The sequence below is a fragment of the Crocodylus siamensis genome, chromosome 15 (assembly GCF_052110815.1).
Source record: "Crocodylus siamensis isolate JL-2025a chromosome 15, ASM5211081v1, whole genome shotgun sequence".
Classification (NCBI taxonomy): Eukaryota; Metazoa; Chordata; order Crocodylia; family Crocodylidae; genus Crocodylus; species Crocodylus siamensis.
The window spans coordinates 51,699,656-51,710,868 of NC_143409.1; the positions used below are offsets into that span (position 1 = coordinate 51,699,656).

The 11,213-nt window shown below is 47.7% G+C and overlaps 1 protein-coding gene and 1 non-coding gene across 2 annotated transcripts; one reads left to right on the top strand and one right to left on the bottom strand.

Annotated features, from left to right (window-relative positions):
- Positions 1–434: 434 nt before the first annotated feature.
- Positions 435–2,449, bottom strand: LOC149852782 (olfactory receptor 2B2-like). Its single transcript, XM_090028416.1, has 2 exons — positions 2,442–2,449; positions 435–1,371 (listed from the first exon to the last, which is right to left on the bottom strand). The coding sequence occupies exons 1-2, from the start codon at positions 2,447–2,449 to the stop codon at positions 435–437; spliced, it is 945 nt and encodes a 314-aa protein (XP_089884542.1).
- Positions 2,450–4,750: 2,301 nt separating this feature from the next.
- Positions 4,751–4,859, top strand: TRNAL-CAA (transfer RNA leucine (anticodon CAA)). Its single transcript has 2 exons — positions 4,751–4,788; positions 4,814–4,859. It is a non-coding gene; the product is annotated as a tRNA-Leu (tRNA).
- The last annotated feature ends 6,354 nt before the right edge of the window (positions 4,860–11,213 follow it).

Below are 11,213 nucleotides of genomic sequence, written 5' to 3' on the forward strand. Positions count from 1 at the left end.
TTCCACGACTGCCTTATCTGTTGCTCTGAAGATGGCTGACGAGGCTAATCCAGGATCTACAGGTTCTATTACAACTTGGGCACGTGTTTCTGTGCAAGACGAGTGGCTCTGGATTTTCGAGTTGGTCCACAACATGCTGTTTCTGCTACTTCTGTTGTCATTGTAAGATTTCAAAGTACCGAGATTCTTGCGGCAGACTTTTTTCCTCCATTTGGGGTGGTCCTTGGTGATGGTCTCCCATGAGTTGATGTTGCATTTGTTTATTTATTTATATTTTTTAGTAAGCTCAACAGGAAATAATAACTTAAGAGCCCTATTTGTCATTTCTCAGTCCTGACCTTTGGCAAGTTTAGAACCCTTCCCCAGCTGGAAGGGAAGGCTGTGCCCCCTTCGCAGATGCCCAGAGACTGCCAGGCCTACGTTCTTTTTCTAACTTACGCTCTCTGCTTCCAGTGCCATCTTCCTAGTGTTTTCTTGAGGGCCCCGTGCACATCCTTGTTCCTCAGGGTGTAGATCCCAGGATTCAGCATTGGGGTGATGATGCCGTAGAAGAGGGAGACCATTTTGCCCTGGTTCTGGGAGTGGTGGGACGGGGGCTGCAGGTACATGTAGATAGCTGTGCCATAGAAGAGAGACACCACAATGAGGTGAGAGGCGCAGGTGTTGAAGGCCTTGCGCCTGCCTTCAGCCGATTGGATCCTCAGCACAGCAGCACCAATATAACCATAGGAGACCAGGACAAGGCCCAGTGGCACTAGCAGGAAAAGCACGCTGATGGCAAAGAGTTCAGCTTCATTGATGAAAATATCAGCACAGGCCAGCCGCAGCAGGGCTGGTACTTCACAGAAGAAGTGGTCTACTCGGGTCTGTCCACATAAGGGCAGCTGCAGCGTTAGACTGGTCTGCACGATGGAATTGGTGATGCCGCTCAGCCAGGATCCACCTGCCATCAGCCAACAGAGACGAGGGCTCATGATTGTTGTGTAGTGCAGGGGTTGGCAGATGGCTGCGTAGCGATCATAGGCCATGACTGCCAGCAGAAGGCACTCTGTGGACCCCAGGGAGAGGAAGATGAAGAGCTGGGCCACGCAGCCGGCCCGGGAGATGGACTTATGGGCACTGCGGAAGTTCACCAGCATCTGAGGCACAGTGCTGGTGGTGTAGCAGAGGTCCAGGATAGAAAGGTTGCTGAGAAAGAAGTACATAGGTGTGTTAAGACTGGGGTCCAGCTGTGAGACTACGATGATGGCTAGGTTCCCCAACATTGTAAGGACATAGGAGATTAGAAAGAACACAAAAAGCAGCATCTCCAAGTGCGGCTTGTCAGAAAGCCCCAGTAGGATGAACTCTCCCTCAGAGCTCCTGTTCCCTCTTTCATCCTGCTGGGAGAAAGGACAAAGGCAAGGATGAAAGGGTTAGCCATGCAAATAAGGGGGGGGATGTAATGGCAGCCTTGTTTTTCTCAAAAGGAATCATTCCTACTTGTGACTGTGTATAAAACATTGGAGCCAGATGGTGAGAATAGTGGGATCTGTATGCTGGGGAATGGTTTTGTCATAGAAAAGTATAGAATCAGAAAGTTGGAAGGTAGTGCTTGGTGGAAAAGTGTGGTCAAAATGCAGAGACTTGATTTGTCATAGGCAAATTATACCTGAGGCGCTTGGTGGTTGAAAAGGATACCTTAATATGGACACATACTCTGTGCCCTTTGCTTCTGCATGTATGACATTTAGTCTTAGTAAATAATGAATTTATAGATATATATCCTGCCCTATCCAAAAGACTCTGAGTCATTGTGGCTGTGCTGAGGTTGTGGTTCTGGACTAGGGCTTCTAAGTATTGCCATAGTGACAATAATATCAACAGGTGCCAAGATATGGATTTACCAATAAAAAACAGGCCTGGGGTATAAGCGGCACTTAGGCATCGTAGAATCTTATTCCTAGGCACCTTGCCAGGAAATCCTCATTCCCGAGCCATATAACACATAACAAATGATCCTCAGAAGTCAGCCTAGCAGCTGGAGTAATGAGTAGTGCAAGCACTGATCAGTGCATACGCAACTCGTATAAAGGCTGACCTCACACCACTAGGCGCCTATGAGCATCAACTTGACAGACAGTAGTGTTCAAGTTGATTGTTAAGGTGTTGAAGTTTAAGATTAGTTGATAAGGCTGGTGCCAAAGAGTCCAGAACACACCTGGTGATAACAGTCTGAGAATTGGGGTAAATTGTGATGGAGGTGTCAATATTTGCTACCTCAAGTATTTACCTAACAAGAACTGCTTACTCCATGTAGAAGAGAAGGCCTAGAAATCTTTGAACTGTGTACGAGGCAGTGGTTCTCAACCTTTTTTTGTACTAGGGCCCATTTGTAAAGGTCAGTGCCAGTTCTGACCCACAGCTCCCTGGACTTTCTGGTGCCCTCACTCCCAACCCACAGCCCCATGCCCCTGCCAGCCCTGCCAGAGGGGATCCCAGCTGCCCCCATCCCGTATGGGCCAGAGCGCGGTGGCTGCAGAGGGTCCAGCTCATATGAGCGGCAGTGGAGCAAGTCTGGCCCCAGCATGGGCTGCAGGGAGGAGGAGGGGAGGCCTGTGATGCCCCACCCTACCCTCGGTTGGGGCTCCCAAGCCACGCCAGGCGGTTTGGTCACAGCCCCTCCTGCCCCCTAAGCAGCATCTCCTGGTCACCCGCCCATGTAAGTGGTGCCACCAGCCCAGACATGCAGCTTTCCCCCCCCCTCACCCCTTCACCCCCAACCCGATACAGCCTCAGTGCTCAGCCACCTTCCCCCAGTGCTGGCATGCACTTGCCCCTGCCCTCCGCACACCTCCCCCTATCTCCTCCACCAAACACACACCCACCAGACAGTCCCCAAGCTATGGACCTCTAACCCCCTCTCCTCATACATTTACACACAGACAATGCCCTGACACAGGGCTCATACACAAAGAAGAACTTCCCTGACCAAGTGAGAAAGCAGAGGAACAACACACCCAAGCCACCTAATGAAGAGGAGAGAGGTTGGACTTTGCTGCCTAAACTAATACAATGGGCCAGAGATAGGAGCCTCTTTCTGACCAAGTGGTAGCTCCTCTCTTTCTCAGGATCCCAAGCCATGAACTCTCCATTGGTATGAGGTATTCAGGTTGTAGCCGTATTGGTCTAGAGGCAAAAGGAATCAAAACTCATGGAAGAGGTGATAAAAATGTGTTTGCAAATAACTAGTTGGTCTAAAAAAAGATATCGCCTCTTCCACTGGGAGAAAGTACCTAGGCCAGGTCATCTGAGACCTGGTTTTACCATCTGTGGCAAGGGGTAAGGGGGCAGAGAGACCCCAGTGTGCAGCCATTTATAGTTAAGGCATTCATCCAGGATTTGGCAGACCTTAGTTCAGACTATCCCTGCTTCCCTCCTTTGATTGATCTAGAGTCAGAACTTAATCCCACATCCTAAATCAGAGCCCTAACCAGAAGGCCACTGATATAGAGATGTGGGTCTCCCTGTGTTGTAGGAGCTGGTCTACTTTTATATAATGCACAAATACCAGTATGTTGGAGGAGGGACTTGAACCCCATCTCTCATTTCCAGTAAGTACCCAGATTAGGGCCTTGTCACACATTAATTTTAGGTGTCTCTTAGATCTTTTAACCTCTGGATTGTCCACACATTAACACCTGGAATTAGTTTAAGCACACTTTAGGCATCTTAAAGTTATGCCACTCCAGGGTGGGTTTATCTCTAATCCATGTTACCCAGCTCATGTTTCATTAATATGTGGCCACGCCCCACAGGAGCTACCCAAGTTGCAGTCCTCCAGCATCTCGGGATGCAGTGCCCCCTCCCCCGCTTCCTGTTCTGAGTGGACAAACTTTCCACCCCTGAACTCTACTGCCCTGGGGGGAGGGGTTCTGGCACCAAGCCAACTCCCCCTCCCACCTGTAGGAGTGTGACCTCACTGCCAGGGGTGTGAGCTCATGTGACCAGGTTTCAGAGCATATACCATCTAGCCAGGGCACAGAGCATAGAGGGATCTGGGAGAGGGGTCTAGGTGGGAGGGGAGAAACCAGGTAGGGGGCCAGACTGAGTCCCCATAAGCTGGGACTTCCTTCCTGGGGCAGAGGCAGTAGCTCCCATAAAAGCATATTCCCTCACCACTCCCAACCACCTTGGGAAGCATCATGGGCAACTGGTGCTTTCTTAGTTATGGGGCGCACGTACCCTCCCGGTGACCGCGGGGGGGTCACCCACAGTTGATCGTGCTGGCGGGGGGGGGTGTCCCCTGCAGCTGATTGCTAAGCGGCTGCTTGTTCCGGTTGATCACTGCAGCTGCTTCCAGGAGTGCTGCGGCCGATCGCTCCAGCTGCGGCTGCTTATAGGTGCACAACGGCACTCCGCTCCCTGGCCTGCTTGCAGGGGGTACCGGCACTCCCAGCTGCCCCCCTGCCCATTGCCTAAGCAGGGAACCCAGCCGGTTAGGGGGTGCACCAGCAGTCTCAGGGGGTGCATGTGCACCCCCTATACATCACCACTGGACAGCATGACCAGCACCCCCTACAGCCCATCTCAATTTATTAAAACATGAGATCACCTTTTAAATTTCTTCCTCTTTTTTTCTTTTTAATTTTTTTTTCCTTTTCACTTGTTTTACCCTTCAGTGGCTGATTTCCTTTATTTTACTACCCTTCTCCCAGCTCTATATCCTTTCCACCTTCCATTAAATTATCCAGACCTTTCCTGTTACTGTGTCAGGGTGGCCGAGTGGTCTAAGGCGCCAGACTCAAGGCTGTGTCTTCCCCTCTCCTGGGTGTTCTGGTCTCTGTATGGAGGCGTGGGTTCAAATCCCACTCCTGGCAGGTCTTTTACACTGGCAGGCAGGGACTGCATCCAGGCAGACCTGGATAGGTTGGAGAAGTGGGCAGATCTGAACAGGATGCGGTTCAACAAGGACAAGTGCAGGGTGCTGCACCTGGGGAGAGGGAACCAGCATTATGGTTATAGGTTAGGGGCTGACCCTCTCAGCAGCACAGAGGCAGAGAGGGATCTTGGAGTCAGGATTGACTCCAGGATGAATATGAGTCGCCAATGCAATGAAGCAATAGGCAGAGCCAACCGCACCCTGTCCTGCATCAACAGGGGCATCACTAACAGGTCCCGAAAGGTCTTGCTCCCCCTCTATGCGGCGCTGGTCAGGCCGCTGTTGGAGTAGTGCGTCCAGTTCTGGGCGCCGCACTTCAAGAGAGACGTGGACAATGGAGAGGGTCCAGAGGAGGCCACTCGTATGGTTGGGGGCCTTCGTGGCCAGCCCTATGGGGAGAGGCTGAGGGACCTGAATCTCTTCAGTCTCCACAAGAGGAGACTGAGGGAGGATCTTGTGGCTGCCTACAACCTTATCAGGGGCCAGCAGCAAGGACTCAGGGCAAGGCTGCTCACCAGGGCCCCGCTTGGGGTCACCAGGAACAATGGCCACACGCTGAGGGATGAGAGGTTTAGGTTGGATATTAGGAAGAGCTACTTCACAGTCAGGGCGGCCAGAGCCTGGAATAGGCTGCCCAGAGAGGTGGTGCTCTCCCCTTCCCTGGAGATCTTCAAGAGGAGACTGGACAGGCACCTGGCTGGGTCTTATGACCCCTGCCACCCCCAGTGCTCCTTCCTGCCCATGGCGGGGGGTCGGACTAGATGATCTGTCCAGATCCCTCCCGACTCACTGATTCTATGATTAACTCTCAGTCTGCCAGCTTCCTGTTCCTGCCCCTGCAGCCCATTTCTCACGTCCTCCTGCCTACCGCAGGGATAGAAGTCTGTCCTGGCTCACTCAGCTGTAGCTCCTAGTCAAGCCCCTGGTCACCAGCCCTGTAGTGGCAAGTCACAGGTGTGCAGGTGGGGGACAGTCAGAGAAAGTTTAGGTGCGACTACTTCAAACTTGAGCTAGCTTTATCCCTGATCAACATTTTGGCAATTCAAAGTATAACGTGTAACAAGGTCTTTACTGGAGTAGTCAATCCATTTTTCTGTATCTCAATACATTTTTAGTTAGTTAGCATAATGACATGGGTGAAACAGGAAAGTATGTGCACAATCCTTCTTGGAATACCCAATAGGACGGAAACCAGGCACCTAAGTAGGAATTTGGAGACAAACAGTGTTGCCCTCATAGCAGAACAGGGATCTACACCCAGGCCTGCCGCATCGCTGTAGAGTACAAGGAGTAAGGCACATGCACTCGCCCATCTGTGCAACTGGTTGTCTGAAGCAGGCCTAAAGAATTGGACCCATTGGCAAAACGATTGTTCTCCTGGCTATTTTCTGAATTGGTGCTTTTAGGTTAGGCCTTGAAGCTGCTTGTAAGCTGTGTGGGTAGACGTTAGCAGGCTGGTGGATTTGTATGTGCCTGCCAACAGACATACAGGTGCTTATAAATATGTGCTGTGAATCTCGAGACTTGGGGTTACAAGGGACAAGAAGCTGACAACAGTGTGCCTTTGTTGCCCAAGAAGGCTAATGGCATACTGGGCTGCATTAGTAGGAGTGTTGCCAGCAGACTGAGGGAAGTGATTTTTTTCCTTTGTATTCAGCACTGGTGGGGCCACAACTGGAGTCCTGTGTCTAGGTTTGGGCCCCATGCTACAGAAAGGATGTGGACAGGTTGGAGAGAGTCCAGCCAGAGGGCAATGAAAATGGTCAGCGGCTGGGACACTTGACTTATGAGGAGAGGCTGCGGGAAGTGGGCTTATTTAGTCTGGAGAAGAGATGACCGAAGGGGGATTTGATAGCAGCCTTTAACTCCCTGCAGAGTGGCTCCAAAGAGGATGGAGCTGGGCTGTTCTCAGCCATGGCAGATGACAGATGACAGAACAAGGAGCAATGGGCTGCAGCAAGGAAGGTTTTAGGTTCGATATTGGGAAAAAGCTTATCACTAGGAGAGTAGTAAAGCCCTGGATCAGGCTTCCCAGCAAGGTGGTGGAATCTGCATCCTTGGAGGTTTTTAAGACCCAGCTTGACAAAGCCTTAGCTGGGCTGATCTAGTTGGGGCTGGTCCTGTTTTGAGCAGGCGGGTGGACTACTAGATGACCTCATGAAGTCCCTTCCTCCCTGATTTTCTCTGATTCTGGGATCTCATTAATACTTTTTGTCGCAGTCATAGAAACACTGCATGTCATTAAGGAATTTTCTACGGATCAGTGAAGCTCCAGTCCCTCCCCAAGTAAGATTTCTAAAACAAAAATTCTCTCCTGCCCTCCATACTACTGCGAAGCAATTAGTTCCACCCACCTTAAAAATATTTTCACATGACATTTGTTGACTTCAACTACTGGCATCATAATCCTTATCATGGCAGCAGCTACAGCCAGTAATTTAACACTGTATTTCCTGAATTTCAAAGTATTCATCAGCTTATCTGTACCAGTTGGGAGGATGGGAACCGAAACAGAATAATTTTTGCAGATTTCACAGTTGTTTCCTGATGCCAAACGCCAGCTGAACATGGGGAAAATCCAATTGTGCCCATGGCGTGCAGGTTCTAAAAACCAATGTGCTTCTCAGCTCTGCACAGAGTACCACAATGACTTTCCTTTACCAAAGTAGGTTATTTCAACTGCCTTTTTCATTCTTTTGTATTTACATCTGATAACTTCCCTTTTCTTCACAGAGAGACGTAATTAGCCATGTTAGCGCAAAGTCGGGCAGAAGGTGGCATAGAGGTGCACCTTACAGACTAACTGAATTGGAAATGCACAAGCTTTTGTAAGCTACAGCTCAGTTCATCAGGTGCTGTGAAAAGACATGCAGTAAGCAGGCTACTATGAGTGATTTAAAAACAAAAGGCAGGGTAAATTTGCACCTTATAGACCAGAGGTTCCTGAGTTCTTTTCCTATTGCGTACCCCTCTCCAGATTTACCAGCTGCCCACGTACCCCTATCAGGATGTATTTTAAACTTTAACCCTTTAAATGCCCATTATGCTGCTGCTGCTGCTGAAAATTAAATCCACCATTACACAATTTCTCAAGCATTCCCACAAGAGACGTCTTACATACCCTCTGGGGTGTGTACCGCAGTGTGGGATCCCCTGTTATAGACTAACTAAATAAAAAAATGCCTAGCATGAGCTTTCATGAGCCTAAGATCACTTGAACAGATGCTAATGAAGTGCTGCTTCTGCTGCTAAGGTGGTGGTGGTGGTGGTGATGAAGTGCGTTGAGGTTCCTGAAAGCTCATGCTAGACATCGCTGAGTTACTTAGTTTATAAGCTGCAAATCCACCATGTCTTCTGCCTGATTTCAAACTAATATGGCTAGCTACCCCTATCTGTGCATTAAATAAAAAGACTGGAAAGGTGGGGAAAGGAAGGAGTGAAGGCAGTGCTGAGTGAGGCAGGGACGGGTCAGAGAGAACAACAAAGCAATAAACCTACAGGGACATAAAAGTTGATTTAGGTAATGGGACAAGAATCCATAGTCCCTGTTTAGGCCATACTTAACACAGTCCAGTGAAATCTGGATGATTTCTTGATCCACTAGTTATGTTTAAGTTGGTTTTTAAAATTTTGTTGTTTAAGAACAACTGCTCTGAGGCCAGGGGATGTCCAGAGAGGTCGTCATGTTCTGCCATAGGTTTTATTGTGTGTTTCTTTTCTTGTATATGATTTCTTATTATACATATTTACAGCCAATAAGTTCCAGTAACATACAGTTCATGCCTGAAGGATACTTTTGTCCTACAAACATGAAAACCAAATGTAATAAACTGATAAGCTATCTCAAAAAAAATACTTAAGCAGGAAGATGCTTACCTCAAAACACAAGTGCAACCTTAATACCTGAAGAAATTTAAATAATTTATCTGCTTGAGATCTTTTGACTGACTCTTAACTAACTACCATGCATCGTACTGGTAATTTTTGAAGTAGCCAAAGAAGAAGTATAGGACTTGAAAGAAGCTTTGCGTCTACAAAGGAACATATACAGTTCCCTTCCTAACTAGGACATATTCCTCAGTAATATCATGAATTGATGGCCTTGATGCATGTTACGTTTTTAGGTATCTATTTGAAATTTTTGCTTTCCGGCTCATTGCAGTCATCCCTGAGTTGCTATCATTTAATGATTCCTTAATATTCATGATTTTGACATGTGGAGTGCTAAATTATGGGCTCTCTTTCCTCAGTTTCAGAGTATATTCATCAACCTTTTCTAATATAAAGAATCAAAATCAAAACCAGATAACACTATAGCTACCAGAGTCTGCAGCTGAGTTTTGATGACGGACGCTTGTATTCTTTTTTGGATTCTGTATCTTGGGAACCCTTTAACCAAATGAGACCAACTAGGCATCACAATCCGAACCTAATCCTCACAGCAAATGTCAAAGCAAGCTGTTTATTTGTGCCCATTTTAGAAAATGGTTGTCCATATTTCTCTGTCATTAGATGGAAGATTTGAACCGTATGAAGAAACTGAAGGTACAGACCGATGGAGCAATACTACTGGCATCATTTAATATAGATGTACGCTTTTGTGATGTAGTTGTTATATGTACATGCTTTTGCACTAATACAACTGAAGCAAAAATATTGCATTTTAAACTTTGTTTCGTACATGGTTAAAGCTACAGTGCTTTTGCTAACTTGTGTAGCCACATAATAACTCAGATATACAGATCATAACAATTAATGTGTGCCACACAACAGCGACACTCCTACTTTTTCTAAAGTGGTTAAAAAGTTCATGTGTTTATACTCTAAAAGAACTAATGAATTAAAGTTGCCTAAGGGATGATGATCCTCCCCCTCCCCTCTCACAAGAACCACAATTGCGGCAGTAAGGGCAGAAATAAAACATACACCGTGCTAGGGCTCCATCCTGCAAGTCATTAGGGATCCAACGGAGTTTCCAAAAGACTTAAAGCATTATGCATCTCAGTCCCACTGCTTTTCATTGAGATTTTGGGACCATATTTTCAAAGGTGCTTAGGCTGCAACTGAAAGTGTTTTCACTACACAGATGAATAAACATATACAGATGCATGGATTTTTGAAAACCCCGCTAAGCATGTCTCTCCGTGTGCATGTGCCTAAATACTGCTTTCGGATTCAACCCATATTTCTGGAAGCTGTACCAAACCATATCTTACTGGTTTCAATGCAGTTATGCATGGACTTGTATCAAACCATGTAAAATCATTGCAAGATCAAGAACTCGTATAGGGCAAGAGACTTACCCAGTGCCCCTTACTGCAGACATTTGACTGATGTGACTAAGTCTTCCCTTGCCTGAATCTATCCTTGTGTAGGTGCAGGATGAGGGCACTTGAAAAGAAAAGCTCTAATTCCTTCTACCTCTATCAATCTCCTGCCTATATTAGGTTCATATCTGGCCCCCTTCATCAGTGAAGGTGTGTGTCCAACTATTTTTAGTGTATTTATCTTCTCAGGAATCCTACAAGGCGAGAAAATGCTGTCATGCCCATTTTAAAGAGATAAGAAAGCAATCAACCCAACAAGCTGCCAGACCCTCCAGAGCAACAAGTGCTGTTATCATGTACAAATGGTTTGAAGTAAAGAGCCCTAGACTCACCTCCATTGTCCTCTGTCCAGAGTCCTCCTGGCTAGCTGTGTCCTGATAGTTCGGCTGCTCCAATTCTAGTGTAAAGTTTGAAGTGTCGTCCCTGTTCCCTTGCCTTTGTAGGGAAAAGGCAAGCCTGGGTGATTCAGCTCAACTTCTAAGGGTTTTCAGGAGGGGCAGGGACTTCAGCAAGTCCTGAACCCTTGCTGTATACAAGCCTATGCTTGTTTCTAGGATGCTGCCTTACATGCTGATGGGCCCCAAGACCATCTCACTTGGAGAGCAACAGGGAGGCTGTGATTGCTAGCCAGACACTTTGAGCCAATATCCTACTGTCACAAGATCCCTCAGCCTCAGCAGCCAGTCCTCCTTGGTAAGAAAAAGATTGAGGGAGAGAGTTGGAAAGGAGAGCTGCATGGATCTCGGGAAAAGATATATGCAGATATGGGTGGATGGAAAGAAGAGAGATTAAAAAAGAAAAGAATGGATAGGCAGCAACCCCTAGAGCTGACTGCACCTCTCCCTGGTCCCAGTTCCCTCCTGCCCTTGCATTTCTCAGCTGTTGGGACCACTTCAGGCTTGCGGCTGGGTGACTGCAGCTCTGAAGCCCCACTTAGAAGATGCATCTCTGTGAGTGCAGGAGGC